At 52.8% G+C, this 17,547-nt stretch overlaps 1 protein-coding gene across 1 annotated transcript in view; it reads right to left on the bottom strand.

Moving 5' to 3' along the window:
• Nucleotides 1-10,595: 10,595 nt before the first annotated feature.
• Nucleotides 10,596-17,547, bottom strand: part of LRRC20 (leucine rich repeat containing 20) — a 67,227-nt gene continuing 60,275 nt past the window's right edge. Inside the window, exon 5 of the mRNA XM_012658419.1 lies at nt 10,596-10,750. Coding sequence (XP_012513873.1) covers nt 10,596-10,750 — 155 coding nt within the window. The remainder of the gene's footprint in view (nt 10,751-17,547) is intronic.

Below are 17,547 nucleotides of genomic sequence, written 5' to 3'. Positions count from 1 at the left end.
ACTATGCCTTCCTCCCGGGTTCACCTGACTGCAGGGTTGGGGTCCTTCTCTGCCCTGAACCTTGAATCCAGAGCCCTTGGGTCAAACAAGGCATCGCTGCTCTTATTTTACAGATGAAGTCACTGAGGCTAATGCCTGACCAAATATGACACAGCTTATCAGTGGAAGAAAGAGGCCAAGACCCTCCCCTGGACTCCTTGGTCACTGGCCCTGCTGTGCCCCAGCCCAGCCTCCCCCCAAGTTTCTTGGCCTTCTGGGAGCATCTGAGAAATCTAAGGGTGCAGTCATCTGGGGTGTAGAGCAGTCCCTGTCCATCTTGACCAGGAAGGAGCCCCCCACGGCCTTGGCCTGCAGGGCTTCCAGCTCATCCATTCTGGCCAAGACCTTGGCCTGGATATTCATCCTCAGAGCAGCTGCTCCCCAGCCTTCCCCCAACAGCTACAGCGCGGCTCGTGTGCTGTGGTCCAGGGAGCCTTTTCACAGAAAGCCCCACCGTCCTGGAAACTGATTTCCATCTGGAAAGCTGCGTGCCAGGAGGTGGCAGGAGCAAAGTGGAATTGAGAAGGTCCTTGAAGGGGGAAAAGCCTCCTGTGCCAACCAGAGTCCATGTGGACACCTGCTTGAAGAAGCCTCTAAAAGGAGCAGGGAGGAAGTGGAGAGTGATCCTCTTAGACTCGAGTTTTCTGGGGGGCTGTGAGATCCGTCGAAGGGGACAATAGCATGACTGCAGGACTGCCTTTCTTCTTGGAGAAGACAAAACAGTACCTGATACCCTGAGGGAGAGAAGGTTTAATGGTTCGTAGTGACTTTGGAGAAACTGAGGCAGAGCAAAGCAATTTGGCTGAGGTCCAGAGCTGGCCAGTGGGCCGTGGGTTGGGCTGTGTGATGTTGTCATCTGGGAGTCAGGAGCCTCCTGTTCTAGAGCAAGCCCTGCGCGTTGCGTGACCTCGGGCAAGTTGCTCAACCTTTCTGAGCATCTCTGTGAAAAGGGAGGCAGCACTAGGATCAAATCATTTGGTGATCACCGATCTGGTCTCTGACTTTAGTGAATGCCACTCACATCTCTAGCTTCCAGTGGACGCAAACCTGAAAGTCCCACCTGTCCCAAATCAGCTCATCATCTCTCCTTTCCCCTGCTGGCCACTTCTCTGGCTGTGTTGTCCTTCCAGGGAAAGGCACCTGCCTGTACAATCTGGACATAAGCCAGGTGGCAAACTGAGGGACCAGACAGAATTCTGCCAATGCAGACGTGAAAGTGACCAGGTGTGGTCACTTGGGCACTCGTGGCCTGCTTCTGCCACCCTGCTCCAGAAGATCACTACTGTTGGAATGTTGGCCCAGTGTTGCCAGCTCTTCTGATTTTTCAGGAGAAGCCAGAAATCCGGATATTTTTCATAAAAAGATTTCAGCTCCCAATTATTTTTTGTGTGTGTGTCCAATGGTTTTTAATAAATTTACCAAGTTGTATTTTTTTTCAAATTACAAGAGTGCTACATGGTAATCTGTCAACATTAAAAAAAAATATGCAGCAACAAAGAAATAAAAACCGAAGCCTCTCCCTATTATTCTTCACCAAACTTCATTCCCCAGACATCCCAATTATTTTTAAACACTGTGCAGACCACACAAAATGTACCTATGGGCTGAATTTGGCTCAGAGCCCTCTTGCAACTTCTTAAATCTCTGGAGATCAGGGTTTCTCCATTCTGGCTGAACATTAGAATCACATGGGGGAGGTTTAAAAAAAATTACCAGCACCAGAACTCTAGGGCAGACCAACTGAAGCGTACTTGATTCAATGGGATCAGACCAATTCAATTGCATCTGTCTCTGGTAGGTTAGGGCCTGGGCGTCAGTGCTTCTTCAAAACTCTCCAGGTGATTCTGATGTGCAGGCAAGGTAAAGAGAGAATCACTGCTACAGCCCTCCTTGGCTTTCCCCCTTCCAGGAGGGTCCTGGCTTCGTAGAGCTCATGGCCAACTGTGGGAGACACGGATGAATGAGTGAGTGAATGAACGAATGATCACCTTGCCTGTGGTCCGCACACCGTACCGTCCCCAGCGATCTTCCCAAATCATGAATCTAATCATGCCCACCCCTGTTTGCCTTCCCCTGAGGGCTTCTAGGTGCCCCTGGTTTGAACATGAGTCCTCCACATGCCATCCAAGCTGCCCTGGTCCTTGTTCACTTCTCCACCCTCCAATCCTACTGTTTCTCCCTCTTACCCGACACGTCACCTGCCGAGCACCTTGCCGGTCCTCTAACCGCTTTATGCCTTAGAACGTACCGTACCCTCTGCCTGGGTATCTTTGGTGCCCTCTCTCCTGTCCTCCTCACCTGCCCATCAGCCTGTCCCTTGTCCCATCCTCTCCTCTCTGCTATCTCCAGAATAGCTCTCAGACCTGTGGTTCCCAAACTCTGCGCCACTTTACAATTGCCCGGGGGGTTTGAAGCCCTCCCCACCTCAGTGCTCAGGTCGCGCCCATAGCAGATAAATGAGAATGTCTGGGTGTGGGAACTAGATCAGGAGAGTTTAAAGACCCCAAGTGATTCCAATGTGCAGCAAAATTTGAGAACCACTGTCTGTGACATTCCAGCCGTATTCCTCTTCCTACACCTGTCTTCCCAACTGGTCTATGGCCCTCCCTCTCCGTGTTAGTCTGCCCAGGCTGCTATCACAAAATGCCACAGGCTGGGTGGCTCGAACAACAGAAATTTCTTTCTCGTAGTTCTGGAAAGTCCCAGATTAAGGTTCCATCCGATTCGGTGTCTGCTGAGGGCTATCTTCTGGCTTGCAGACATGGCCGTCTCGCTGTGTCCTCACGCGGCCCTTCCCCGGCGTGTGCACACGAGAGAGCGTGAGCGCCCTGGCTTCTCTTTCTATAAGGATCCCAATCCTAGGGGATCAGAGCCCCACCCCATGACCTCATTTCACTTTAATTACTTCCTACCGGCCCTGTCTCCAAATACAGTCCCCTGGGCGGTTAGGGCTTCGATGTATGAATTTTGGAGGGGCACAAACAGTCCGTAACACCCTCTCAAAGCAGAGACCCCGTCTCGTGCTCTGCAGCACGCCCTGTCCTGGCATCCTTCCTGGTCACAGGCCCTTAGTGGGTGTGGATGGAACGCACAAGGCCTCTGCTGGCCTCACACACACACTCCCTAGCCTCTAAGCACAGCTGGAGGCATGTTCTGAGATGCTTGAGAGAGTTGGTAGGTGCCCAGGTTGGCAATCGGTAGCTGCCCGTCGTGGGGAAGCCAGGCATCTCCGATAGGAGATTTGGTTTATCTCTCTCTGGCTGGAAATGCACACGGGCCTTTGGGGCAAGGAAGGCCAGTAGTGTGGCTGTCATTTTGAAAAGAAGCCACAGGGGAGGGGGAGAGTCTCAGCATGGTAGGAATATGGCCCCTGGGAATCAGACCCCAGCACCCAGCCAGCGTTTTCAGCATGTTAGTGGTAGTGGGAGAGCAGGGACTGTCCCCTTGAAGGGCAAGGCCAGGGGAGCTGCAGAGAGGCTGAGGCCTAGACAGGAGCAGAGTCTGTGCCTGGGAGCCAGCCGGCAGGCACCGCTCCCTCTCCTTACCAGGCCTCCCAGGAGCATTTCCTTCAACATGTTTTAAAACGCTTATTAGTGAGTTCTCCCCGAGGAAGCAGGTCAGGGTCGTTATCTGCTTTTGTAAACGGCAGGTGAGGGCTCTAATGGCTGACTCACTGCCACAGCGCAGCAAGGGCAGCGACGGCCAAGGAAAAGAGGCTCCGGCTGCCGAGTGGAAGAGCTCCCACACACAGGGCCTCAGGAAGGACCCGGGCAGGGAGTCAGGAGACCTGCACATTTGTCTGGGCTCTGCCACCCACTCCCTGCACATCCTGGGGTGAGTCAGTCCACGTGCCCTTTGGAACACTCTGGAACACTGCCTCTGGGATTCGGTGTCCCCAACTATAAAGTGGGAGAGGCAGAAGAACTTTCTCACTCTGTCTACCTGCTCTTCCGGAGAGCCAGGTGTGAGGAGTGTTCCTGAGTGGATGCTGGGGGCTGGCTGTCCTGCAGAGCCGTCTAGCTGGGCTCTGCACCTGGGTGGGGCAGCGAGAGCTTCTGGCGTGGGCACTAGGTCAAGAAGGATTCAGGCCACTGTGTCAGGAAAACATCTCTAGGGAAGGTTGAGAGGCCTCTTAGGAACGCCGGGTAGCTCTCTGGGGTGGCTAGGGGCAGCCCAGAGGTCTCCCTAGCTTACGCAGGGCCTTCTACAAACCATTTCCTAGGCCCTGGACAGCAATCCTAAGAGACGCGGGCTCTGATCAAAAGGCCTGGATTTGAGCCCAGGTCGCCCCCACCCTGCCCAACTAATATCTGATCTTGGCCAGGTTGTCCCCCTCCTCCAAGCCTCAGTGTTTTCATCTACACAACTGAAAATATAGTAGCTGCCTCCCCCGCTGCCGTGGGATTAAATGAGACGGTAAGCCGAGAGCACTCAGCGCACTCACAGACACACCGTGAGCTGCGAGGACGTTTTTATTTTAGCTTTCCCCTCGAGCTTTCTCTAGCAGAACACAGAGCATCTGATAAACTGGGTCCCAGGAATGTGAACACTTAAGAGCCACCCTCCTTGGGGAATCTGTACTTAGGAAATACTACCCCAAACCTGGAAAAGAGGCCAGGATGCATGCTAACCGCATGTGTGAAGCCCTGTTCCACACGCCTGCTCCTGAAAATGTGCTATTGTGACTTTGTTAGTTCCTATTAATTCAGGGCACAGACTCTGTGAAGTTGCTTGTTAACTTGTGGATTTGTGTCCAGTAGAAAAAATAACCCCAAAGTTGACTGTTGGTTGCCCAGGAGGACATTCATGGCCACAAACCACATAGGGATTAAAATGCAGGTTCTGATTCAGTAGGTCTGGGATGGACCTAGACTCTGCATTTCCAATATACCCGCCGGTGCTGTTGACACTGATCATTTGAGGACCACACTTTGAGTAGCAAGGGCCTGGTCCAATCCTTCAACTTTGTCTCTAGGAATCCCCTTCTAAGTCCTGATGGGGGTTGAAATAAGATCACCAGGAGAGGACAATGCTTGACCGAAAGCAGTGCTCTCACCCTGGTGGCCTTTCAGACACATGCAGGGTCTGGGTAGGGTTGGGGACTGCCCATCCTCTCTTGGGTCAGGCATGCTGGCTCCTGGCCACCCCACTTAGGGAAAACTCCAGCCTTATGAGGGTTTCGATTTGAGCAAAGACTTGAAGAGCCTATAAAGACCAAAGCGAGGAAGACTTTCTACTGTTTTTCAGTGCCATAGAAGCAAACTTTCCTGGTGGGAAACACAGGTATTTAATATAGGACCTGAACTTGAGCTGGGAGGTGACCACATCAGACAGTAGTTCTCTCCCAAGCATCAGCGTGCATCATTCAGCCATTCGGCAAATATAAACGTGCCAGGCATCGCTCTGGGTGATACAGCAGAGACCAAGACAGACCGAGATTCCTCCTTCGTGGAAATTTTATTCTAGCGGGAGTAAACAGATAATTAGCAATAGATGTAATAAGTGAATTATAGAGTCTATTGGATGCAAAGCACTATGAATAAAAGAAAAAGTTGAGCAGATTCAGGGAGATAAAAGTGGCTGGGCTGGAATGGAGCAGGCTGCAGTAGGGTGGTTAGGGTAGGCCTGGACTGGAGCAAAGACTGGAAGGAGATAGGGAGTTGCCAGGGGAATATCTGGGCGGGGGCAAATGCAAAGGCCCCGAGGCGTGGGCACCTTGGGCTGTTGAGGAGCAGCTGGCAGCCAGTGTGTTTGGAGTACGAAAGACACCGGAGAAGTAACAGAGGGCAGATGCCACCAGGCCTTGAAAACCACTGTAAGGCCTTGGCTTACGTTGAAGGAAATGGACAGCCACTGCTGGACTTGGAGCAGGCGAGTGACTTAGGATTTAAAAGGATCCTCTAGGTGCTGGGTGAAGGATAAATAGGGACTTTTTAAGGTGCAGAGCTATGGGCCCTAATTCCAGAGTCTGGTTTACTGGGGGCTCAGGTGGGCCTGGGAATCTGCATCTTTAAAAGCCCCCATGATTGATTCTCTTGTAAACAGTGTAGAGATGCATTACCACCGCTTGCACACCTCCAGGGGGCGCGTTCTCATTGTTTTCTATCTGAGACGCATTGCGAATGACACCCCTGGAGTGGGCACCGAGGCAGTCCCACAGGGTCCCCCCTGGAAGGAACCCTAACTTAAGCGCCTCCACCTACAGGAGGGAGGGTGCCGGCTGCCCCTGCTGTGTGGATTTGGATGTACACAAGTAGAGCAGCACAGGCCCCAGGTGGCTCCTGGCCAAGGCTTTGAGTTCTTCATCATCCCGCATCATTAGCTGTCTTCCAAGGCCTGCGGTGAACCTTTGTAGATTCCGTAACTACAAAGATGGAGTGAGCGGGAGCTGTCAGTCTTCTCATCCCCGTGGGACGGAATCTCCCATGGGTGTGCAGATGCGCTCCGGGGATGTGCAGCACGCAGCTCTGCATTGTGCCGAGGAGGCTGTGCCCGCACAGGGCAGCATAAGCAGAGGTGTGAGGAAGCTCTCAGGCGTGTGAAACGGGCATGATGCTGATGTGCTGACCTACCTCATCTGTTGCTAACCCTATGGCATTAGGGAAGGTCGTGTTGGCACCCATTTTACAGATGAGGAAAGTAAAGGCTCAGAGAGGCCTTTTCACAGGAATGTGATGGGAAAAGGACTGTGTCAGCTGGAGAATGCAATCGACCACTTCTCCTGTCCCCGCTGCCCTCTTCAGAGGCCTAGGGCTCGTGGCAAAGACCCTGGGCTCACAGCAGCAAAGCAGCCCAGGTGAAACAAACCCCAACCCTGCTCCATCCTAGTCATGTGCCAATGCTCCGAGCCTGTTTCCTCATCCATAGAGTGGGCACCAAGACGGCTGTTGCTAATAGGAAATGAGAAAACATCCCCGTGCCTGCCCAGTGCCAATGAACACGAGGAGCTCCGTAGTGCTCTTGCTTGGACCTAACGCAGCTGGGCTGTGTCCCTTCTCTCAGGCACGGATCTGGCCTGTCTGGCCCTGAGACATGCAGGGCATGGCCTGTCTGCTCATGGGCCGAAAGTCTTTCCTGCCCAGCGGCCCCGAGTCACGCCCTTTTCCCAGGCCCACCCTCCTGGCCTTGGCATCTCGCCCAGAGCTCCGCTGAGACCTTCTAGGGCAGCTGCCAACTCTTGCCCTGCCAAGAACTGCTCCCTGTCCCCCAGCGCTGGCTTTCTGCGAAGGCACAGCACATTTCATGTAAAGATAGCTGCAAAGCAGGGCTGTGGGGTCCAACATGGTATTTTGGGGAGACTCACAATCAAAGCCCTCCAGCCTCACCCAGCTTACTGTCTACGTTAACTCCATTCTTCCACCATCCTCTCCGACATGACTGTACTATTCCAGGAAACTTTGCCCAGGAAGTAAAAGTTGTAAATATTAATAACTTTATTGTTCGTTCCAGGAGCTTTCTGAAAGAATCATTTAAAGCAACATCAAACTGCTCAACTTTTTGTTGCATCAAAAAACTCTTGAACCGTTTGCCTCAAAATTCCCCCTTGCTGTGTCCACCCATTCTAAACTACGTCATGAGTTTCACCCAATCCTAATCAAGGCTTCCTCCCCTGCCTTGAAAGCCCCACCTAAAACCAGACTCTGAAATCTGCTCACTTCCTGACTGCCCTCCCAGCCGGACACACGAGGGAAGAGGCAGAGCTGTCCCTCACAGCAGGAAGGGTAGGACCAGCTTTGTCTGACGAGCAGGTTGAGCTGGGGGACTTTGGGGGGCCAGCATCCAACAGGACACTGTGCAGCGGGGAGTCCTCTCTCTGCCCTTTGGGCTGGGGAGAGCAGCACCCTGAGTCTAGGCTGATCCACAGGGGAAGTTCAGAGTGACAGCAGGGCCCTCAGAGTGGAGAGATAGTGACCGTATGAGTTCCAGAAAGCCCTTGCGGATCCCTGGTGCAGCCCCTTCATTTTACAGACAGGAAACAGGGCCTGCAGAGGGAACGAGATTTGTCCAAATCACAAAGCTAGCTAGGATTGTTACAGGGATTAAATGAGTTAGTATCTGTAATGTGCTTAGACACGGCCTGCCTAAGCACATTATCCACTAAGCTCTGTATGTGTTTGTTAAATAAAAATAATGGAGTGTCTGGCAGAAAACTCAAGGCAAACTTAAGCTAGTCTCTCACTGAAAAGACAAAACCCAGCTTTAACCTTAAACTCAGAACAGTGACTAACTTGAGCACGCCTCAGCATCACCTGGAGACCTTGTTAAAACAGAGAGTTTCTGATCCTGTGTATCTGGGGGGGCGCCAAGAACCTGCATTTCTAACCAGCTTTCTGGTGGTCCTGATGCTGGTCTAGAGACCCCTCTTGGATAACCAGGGACCCAGAGGGACAAATTAAGGGTGTAACTTCTGGCACCAGTGAGGGAGAACTTTGGAGACAGTGGGTCTCCTCAGCCTTCCCAGTTATAGCTCCCCACCCCCCATGTGCAGCACGGAGCCACAAGTCTTGTGCCGACTCTGCTTGGCTGTGCCTATCCCCTCCTGTGGACAACCCAAGTAGCCCCCAGTCTAGCTTTCTCTACTTCGTGCTTTCAACACAAGGGACAGCCCCTCTTGCCTGTAGGCTAGTTTGACAGCCAGGCTACAGGAGGTCTGTACAGCGAGAATGAACCAGACACCAACCAGGCAGTTGAAACCAACACATTCTTTATTGCAGACTGAAGCTAAGACGCTCACTCACACAGTGAGCTCTGACTTGGGGCTTTGCTGACTGCCCAAGCTTTCCCAGAGAGGCAAGGGCAACTCTCCCAGCAGAGTAGAAAACAACTTCCAGAAGCAACCCCTTCAAAGGGCCCGAGGTGAGGACCTGGGTAAGCAGGCGGCTTGGCATGCAGGGGTTAACCAGAAAGGCAGGGTCCAGAGGGCCAGGCACACCCAACCCTCATCTCCTTGTGACTGCGGGTCACTCCCTTCCTTGGGAGTGTCACGAAGACTCTGGAAAGATCTAAGAGGCCAAGGGTCTCCCACGGCTGGGTTAGGGAGGGGGCTGAGCACAGACTCAACTCCCTGGAGGTGGCAGGGGGAAAACAGAGAACATTCACCTTCTACCTCAAGGTCATCCCCAGGGTGACCCCCAGGCCCTTGCTTCCCAAACTGTAAAGTGCTTGTAGGAGTCAGCTGGGGATCTATCTAAAATGCAGGGTCTGAGCCAGCAGTTCTGGGGGGGGCCTGAGAATCTGCATTTCTAACAAGCTCCCAGGTGACGCTGCTGCTGCTGCTGCCGGTCCACAGACCACTCCTGGAGTTGGGAGGCTCTGGCCGTATTTCGCCTTTGTGCATATCACAAAAGTGTGCGTCTTTTTCAACAAGGAGAAACCCCACACCAGGACACAGGGTAGGTGGGGCCCGCCCAGCCTGGACAGGACTTTAGCCTCTACTTGCCTCCACCATCCACAGCTGGACTCGGGAACTCTGGAGATCCTGTCTTGACCTCCTGACCCTGAACACCCTTTTCCCAGAGTTTGACCAAGCAACCTTGGGATATGAACAGAGTGAACAAGTCTCTCTTGGGCACAGAGCACTCGGTGGCAGGCCAACACTGGCCCAACCTGTCAGCTCTGTGCCAAGAGACAGGAGACGTGGGCAGGGGGAAGGGAGCTAGGAGTGTTCCGAGAAAGGCTTACTGCGCTGAGCAGCGGTCGAAGCTCAGAACAGCCTAACCCTAGGAGTGGTAAAGTGACCACTGGCCCACAGGACACAGGATTTGGGTGGCCTGGCTTTGCCCCAAGTCCTGGGGCCTCAGGTGCCTCTACAGACCCAGGCAAAGGTGCAGACCAGGTGGGGTCTGGGGCAGTCTGAGTCTGCTTGCTCCACGGAGGAGGAGGAGGTGGGAGGTAGATACCTGGCAGATCAGAGGTCAGGGTTCTCCCCACCACGGGTGTTACCAGGAAGCAAGAGCCCCAGGCCCTCTCCTGGCAGGGGACCGACCATCCTGCCAAGCCAGGGACCCACAGGGCTGAGGATGGGCCCTGCGGAGGGTCGAATCCAGGTTGGTTCTCAGGAAGCAATAAATAGATGGAGGTTGTCTTCTACTCCTCTCAGGGCAGCGACTGGCTCTTAGTACTAGAAACAAGGCCTCAAAGCCGCAGGGGCCCAGAACATGCTCAGCAGTGCTCCTCTGTGGGCTCAGAGCTGCCGGATGATTTGGAGGCAACTTGGAGGCATGTACTGCCTGAACAACCTCCAAGGCACTCAAAGGAGGCAAAAGCTCCCTGCCCTTTCTCCAAGTAACAAGGCTCAGAGAGGGCAGGAGATCTGTCCAAGTTTGCACAGCAGCTGTGAGTGCCAGAGTCCAGGCTGCAGCCCCCACCTCGCCCCCTCCCTTGGGCATTCCCAGTCCACTACTGCCGCAAGCTATCTATCCTGGACCGGCTGCACCCCCGCCCACCACACGCTGTACGGCCCACCCGCCCCCGGCCCCCCAAGCTTGGCCTCCCTGCCTTCAGGGTGCCAGGCCAGTGGCCTCTGTCCCTTGCTGGGTGGGCATGAGGACGGTGGCCTACGGTGGAGGGGCTCCGGCGCCCTCCGGAGACATGAGCATGTCAAACTTGATGAGTGGCGGGGCAATGACACGGACCTCTGCGTTGAGTGGGTTGAAGCGGAGGTCGATGCAGCGCAAGGCTGGCATGGCGGCCAGCTTCTCCACGGGCACATCTGTTGGGGACAGAGGGGACAGGTTAGAGGGGCTGGGGTAAGGAGCAGGCAGAGAAGAAGGATGTTGGGCCAGGAAGACTTTGAGTACCCAGTGGTAAGAAGCAGCTCTCCAACACCCACTGCACGTGGGCTCAGCTGTTGGTGCCCAGCCCTGTGCCAGGGGCCACCGTGGTCACCAGGAGATTACAAATGGAGGAAAGTATCCTAAAAAATAAGGACCAGGCTTCTCAAAAAGTTAAACATGGGATTGCTGTATAACCCAGTAATTTTACTCCTAAGCAGAGCTGAAAGGATTAAAAACAGGTATTCAGACAAATATTTTACGTGAATGTTCATAGCAGCACTACTCACAACAGCCAAATGTCCGTCAGCGGATGACTGGATAAACAAAACATGTGATGGAATATTACACAGCCATAAACATAAATGAAATTCTGACACATGCTACTACATGGATGAACCTCGAAAGCATTGTGCTAATGAGAGGCAGGCACAAAATGACAAACACTGTGCGATTCACTTACATGAGGCAGCTAGAGTAGCCAAACCCATGGAAGGAATCAGGAGGTAGAACAGAGGTGACTAGGGACTAGGGCACGGGGAGTGGGGAGTTATTGCTTCACAGCTACGGTTTCTGTTGGGGCGATGAAAAAGTTTTGAAATAGATAATGGTGATGGCTGCAAAACATTGTGAATGTAATTAATGCACTTAGGGGGTATGCTTAAAAGTGTTTAAAATGGCAAATTTTATGTTATGTATATTTTATCACAACTTAAAATTTTAATAATGTAATATGCCAAAAACCACTGAATTGTATACTTTAAACGAGTGAATTGTACAGTATGTGAATTATATCTCAACAAAGCTATAAAAAAGCAAAGAATATTATGTGTATGAAGTTAAGAATAATCTTGCTAAGAGAGAGGAGGCTACATATAGTGACCTATGGAAATTCTTTCACTCTCTTTTTTATTTCTTCTTTTCTTTCCATTTTTTTTTTTTTTTTTTTTTTTTGAGACAGAGTCTCACTGTGTTGCCCAGGCTAGAGTGCTGTGGCGTCATCCTAGCTCACAACAACCTCAAACTCCTGGGCTCAAGCGATCCTCCTGCCTCAGCCTCCCGAGTAGCTGGGACTACAGGCATGTACCACCATGCCTGGCTAATTTTTTTTCTATGTATTTTTAGTTGTCCAATTAATTTCTTTCTATTTTTTAGTAGAGACAGGGTCTCGCTCTTGCTCAGGCTGGTATCAAACTCCTGAGCTCAAACAATCCGCCAGCCTCGGCCTCCCAGAGAGCTAGGATTACAGGCGTGAGCCACCGTGCCCGGCCTCCATTTTTTTTTTTTTTTTTTAATCCATAGGACTCTGCTTAAGAAATTCTTCTTAACTGTGGGGCCATTCTTTATCACATCATCTGGTCCATCATGACCTTGAAGAGCCCCCACGGAGGAGGCATGGCTACCCCCTGTCTAGCTAAGGGAGGTTAATTAAAATTTAAACCTAATCAGGACTCTCCATAATGTGTCCTTCCTCCATCGCTGCCCCGTGCGAGCTATCTGGGAAGTTCCAGACTATGTTAATTTGGATCATCAACCAGAGATTGAATGTTATCTGGAATCAAAACAAGCTTTTCTCTTGTTACAGCTCTAGTTTCCATAATTTAATGGATAGAATTTGCAAATCAAGTTTCAAATTGTCATCTACTTAACTTACATAATAATACCAGGGTATTTCCCAAAACTCACCAAAAATGCCGCATTGTAACATATACAAAGCAATGATCTACTAGTTAACTCAAGGTCCGATATGTTGAGTTATAAGTGAAGAGGCCGAGTAGCCTAGTGTCACAGACTCAGGACTTCACAGACAGGCCTGAGCTGAAGCCCAGCTTCACTCTCTACTAGCTTTTATTGCTTCCCTGTACTCTAGTGTCCTAATCCTGAAAATGGAAATAATGACTCTTTCCTCAACAGGTAGTGTGAGAACTAAATTGGGGAGTGACTGCTTAATGCTATGGCTTCTCTTTTGGGGTGATGGAAGCGTTTCAGAACTAGACAGAGGTAATGGCTGTGCAACATTGTGAATGTACTAAATGCCACCAATTGTACACTTTAAGTGATTAATTTAAGTGGTTCATTCTATGTTATATGAACTGCATCTCAATTTTCTAAAGAAAGGACCAGAATAAGGCAGCAGCTGTATTAACACTTGGTAACACTTTGGTTCTTCCCACCTAACCTTTGGGATCACTCAGTCTGCAGTCCAGTTCCCAGGTCCGCCATGTGACAGCCGTGTGGCTAAAAGCAAATTATGAAATTCACACCAGGGTAACAATACTATTACAATACATACCTCGCAGGACTGTTTCAGGATGAATAAGACAATCTGTGTACTACGCGCGGTATTGAATGAATGTTAGATATTATCATTAAAGGACACAAGGCCCAGAGAGGTCAAGTAACTTGCCTAAGGTCACAAGTTCATAGTAAGCTGAGTCCAGACTTGATTCTTTGTAGTCTCCATACAAAGGAAAAAGTTTGTAATGAATATTTTGTAAATAAAGGTACATTTAGCTACAATTTCCCATTTTCCCTGTGTATGGTGACTTTTGGGACACCCTATAGTGTAAGCAAGAGCCTTCTCCTGTCTCCCACTTTCCTATTTATTGTCAGTATGGTTCCTGTGTTTCTAGGGGTTTACAATTCATTATTGTATCTCATTATTCTGATGCTCAAATTGTCCCAGGTTTGGCTAGTGGGAGACCCTCAGTCTGGCTCCTGCGTCTTTTGACACGGTCCCGACCATGTCAAAGTCGTATTTGGGATATGACTCATCTTGAGCCCTCCCTGCCCCAGCCCTGGAATCAGCCATTTCTCCAAGAAGTCCTGGTTCCCTTCTGTGGGGAAGGGCATTAGTGACCAATAGTGACAGTGCTACCGACTGAGCCATGCTTCACAACCCATCCACGAGGCCTGTGAGCATCCAACCCATCTGCTTGACTTCTGCCTAGTATACCATGCTGTGCACCCACCACTCTCTGCCTCTCTGCTCTGCCAGCAATGACACCCAGGTGGCCTCCGTCTGTCCTTAGGGGCCGGTGTGGAAAAGTCTCTGGATGCGTGCCCAGGAGCAGGACTGACTGCTCCACTGAAGGATTCGTACGTATACTTCCTCTAACTGCTCTCTAGAACTCCTGCGTGTCCACCAGGAGCTCTGTACCCTGCCTTGCTACAAGGGCTTCCAAGGAGGCCTTGACCTGTCGCACCTCCAGGCTGACACACACTAAGGCCTTGACCTTCAGCGAGGTGCCTGCAGTCTCCTCCGCTCCCGTGCCTGGAGCCTTGTGGCGAAGGCAGGCAGCGCTCACATTGGGCTCTGCTCTCTTCGCTCAGGAAACAGCCCCACAGCTGAATGCCCTGAAGTCAGATGCTGTCCTCCCCTCAGGGCTTGGCAACTGGGATGTGGCTCCGCCCCGGCCGTCCTGGGGAGAAGGGGAAGGGGAGGCCACTGGCCCAGGAGAGCCCCTCGTACGTGTGTATGCACTTCCACGTGCGAGCACAAAGCACTTCCACGTGTGATCCCCCCGCGGCCGTGGGGACAGCGCAGAGGGGAAACTCAAGAACATGCAGCTGTTAAGAAACAGAGCTGGGGCCTGAGTTTGCTGCCGCTGGTTCACATGACGCTCCCGTGTCCCGTGTCCGTGCCTGACTGGATGAGGTGGGCGTGGGAGGGGAGAAAGTGACTCAGCAGGCGGTTCTGCACCTATGGGAGCTCCCAGGGGCCTCGTCTGCCTGAGATATTCCCAGCACCGGGGGCGTTTGCAGGGATGTCGGCCTTCGGGACCGCTCTGCCGGGTCGTTTTGTTGATGATGGTGGTTTTTTAGGTATTAATAACGTGTGTTTCACGCTTGCTGACTTAAGCTCTTTAATTTATTTAACTCACAATAGCTGTCTGAGTTGAGTGCTACTATCTCCATCTCACAGATGAGGAAGATGAAGTGTGGAGAGGTCGAGTACCTTGTCCAAGGACATCAGCCAGGAAGCGCTGGAGCCAGGCTAAGAAGTCAGGCCTCTAGAGCCCACGCTGTTCATGCCGCCTCCACGTAACCCTCCCACCTCACAGCCCGCCCCCACCCCACTGTGAGCGCTCTCCACGGGGCCCCTCAGACAAGGGAGATAGAAAACAGTCTTGCCGCAGGGCTGCAGGGACCCAATAGGAGTGCCTCTGGCTTCCCCTGACCACGACGCTCACTGCCACCTGGGCCACCCGGCCAGTCCCTCCCCAGCTCAGGGCTCCACCTCCAGCAGGAGCTGGGGGCACAGGGCAGGAGTCACAGAATCTCCAGGCCCTGTAAGGTCCCCATGACAGTCATTTCCTTGCTGACCTGCCCAGAGAGAAAGGGTTTCCTGGAGATGTTCTCAAATTCGTTCCAGAATCTTCCAGGCCTCTTTGTTCTGCTGTGGGTCAAAGCGCAGAAAAAACCTATCCCTTCTCGTTCATGACAACATCTCTGAAACCTGTAGCTCAGCAAATACCACCACCTTCTTTAGGCAAAGGCCCCCAGATCCTTCACTTCACATGATATTTGGGGAGTGGGTGAGCGGGAGTGAGACGGACGTGCTCTGGAGTCAGAAAGGTGAGCCTGGCTTTTGCAGTGACCGACTGTGTTGCCTTAGGCAGGATCTCCGAACCTGAGCTCTCTCACCCGTAAGATGGGGTCACACGGCCTACCCTTCAGAGAGGCCATGTGACACAGACAAGACACCTTTATGCAGTGTGCCAGCAACATGCATTCAACAAGGGCAGGCCTCTTGCTCCCTGGCACTAATGTGGGGCCTGTAGCCGCCAAGCACCACCCCAGCTCCCCAGGGCAAGCCCTCAGGCCTCGGCCAGCAACATCCCAGCCTGAGTTCACCCCTGAGAGGGCCTGGATGCCAGATCACACGGACAGGGAAGAGGCGGTGAGCTTTCTCCTGAAAGTGCCACAGCTCCTCCAGCCCTTGCCACCATTCACCAAAGGACAAAAGCCCCAGATCTGGCCTCCACTGAGAGGTGGGAGAACCGACTGGCACTCGTGTTTGTGGGCTGTTGGCCAGGGGCCGTACGGATCACGGCAGAGACCATCAGAGCTGGGAGGGCCCTAAAGTTGTGGAAACTTGAGGCCCAGCGGGAGGTAGCGACTTTGTCCCAGGTCACCTGGCCACTGGGTGGCAGGGTTGATGTTGAGACGGAGAAGGCTGGCTTGAGCAGAGAGGAGCGATGTGCTCCTCAGGGCAGGAGTCCCCAGGCCCCATGAACAGGCAGCCTAACCCCCGCATAGGAGGAGCTCGCCGCCCTTAGACTTAGGGGTGACCTGGCCTCTCGGCTCCCTGCGGCAGGCCCGGTGTATTGGACGGGGGCCGGTCCATAGCCTTGAATGCTGTGGGACCAGGGAAATGCTACGCCAGGCGCTGGGTCCCCAACAAGAAGACACTGCCTGTCTGGCAAGCAGGTCTCATATGATAGGTGAGAGGACAGGAGTGAGCGTGAAGGAGGCACGAGAGGGACCCAGAGTCCAGGGCACACTTGGGAGACAAGGCTGTTTCCAGAATGCAGGGTTATGGGCAGGCATTACTCCTGGGAGACGAGGAAAAGCGAGATCAAGTGATATCAGTGCCCGCCCACTTCCTTCGCTTTCTCCGGAGCTCATGGAATGCAAATGTCACATCGAACAACTGTCAGGACTGTGGCCTCGCTCCTCCCAGCCCTTACAGGTGAAGGAATGGGCTGCCCACGGCAGTTCTTGCATCTCTCCTTTCAGTCTGGGCCCCCATTTTTCCTACCAATAATGGCCCGGAAGAAAAGTGCTGATTCCTTGGTATCTTCACCATCTTCGTGGTAGCAGTGGCCCTGTCACGGCCGTCCCTAACAGCACAGCTGGCAGCATGGGCGGGGAGAACACACCAACCCTCTGCCCCTGATTGCCCAGAATAAGAAAACCTCCTTGTGCTGGGCTTTTAAGAGGTAAAGTCATTTCGTGGGGAGTCAACTTCCACGGGACACAGAAGGAAATCGAGGCCCAGGGAGAGGTAGCACCTTGTCTAAAGGGGCCTGGCAAAGGAGTCCACTCCTGGGAACTGATATTTGAGGCTCTGCACTAGATGGTTCCTCACAATGACCCATTTCGCAGGTGTGGAAACTGAGCCTCAGCTTTGTGGTGCCCACGGTCGCCAAGCCAGTAAGTGGTGGAGGCGGGATTTACAAAAGCCCACGTGTGTCACCCCACAACATGGAAGGGCAAGGCCAAGGCCAGAGCCTGGTCTCATTGCACTGGCCCCCCAACCCCCAGAAGGGAATCTGGATGACAGGTTTGGCTGGGCAACTCAGGAAGGGCTGGGCCCCGGGCTGAGAGCATCACCACACCACAACCTCGCTGTGAAGACACTCTCACTTCAGAGATGGGGGCTCAGAGCTGCTAGTCACCCCATCTCCCCATCTGCCACTGGGTACCACTGGTACTGCCTGAGTTTCTCGAGAGGGGGTTTGACTGGGGTGGATAAGGACCCTTCCCACTCTGGACTCTGTGACTCCTCTGTCCATCAGCTGGGGGACCAGCGGCCTGTGCAGTGGCCAGTGCTTCCGAGGACAGGAAGAGGGTCTCCCTATAAAGCTGCTGCCCCAGGTCTGCTGGACCCGGCATGAAGACCGGCTCAGCCCAGCCTTGGAGCACATCTGTGTGACTCCAGGCCCAGGGAGAGCAGACTGTCGGGTCTCAGCCTGTTGGTCCGTATCTACCACCGAGCTGGCCTCTCTAG

This window comes from Propithecus coquereli, unplaced genomic scaffold (assembly GCF_000956105.1).
Source record: "Propithecus coquereli isolate 6110/MARCELLA unplaced genomic scaffold, Pcoq_1.0 Scaffold117, whole genome shotgun sequence".
Lineage (NCBI taxonomy): Eukaryota > Metazoa > Chordata > Mammalia > Primates > Indriidae > Propithecus > Propithecus coquereli.
The sequence above is the reverse complement of the archived record's forward strand: the minus strand, read 5'-3'. Positions and strand labels throughout refer to the sequence as shown.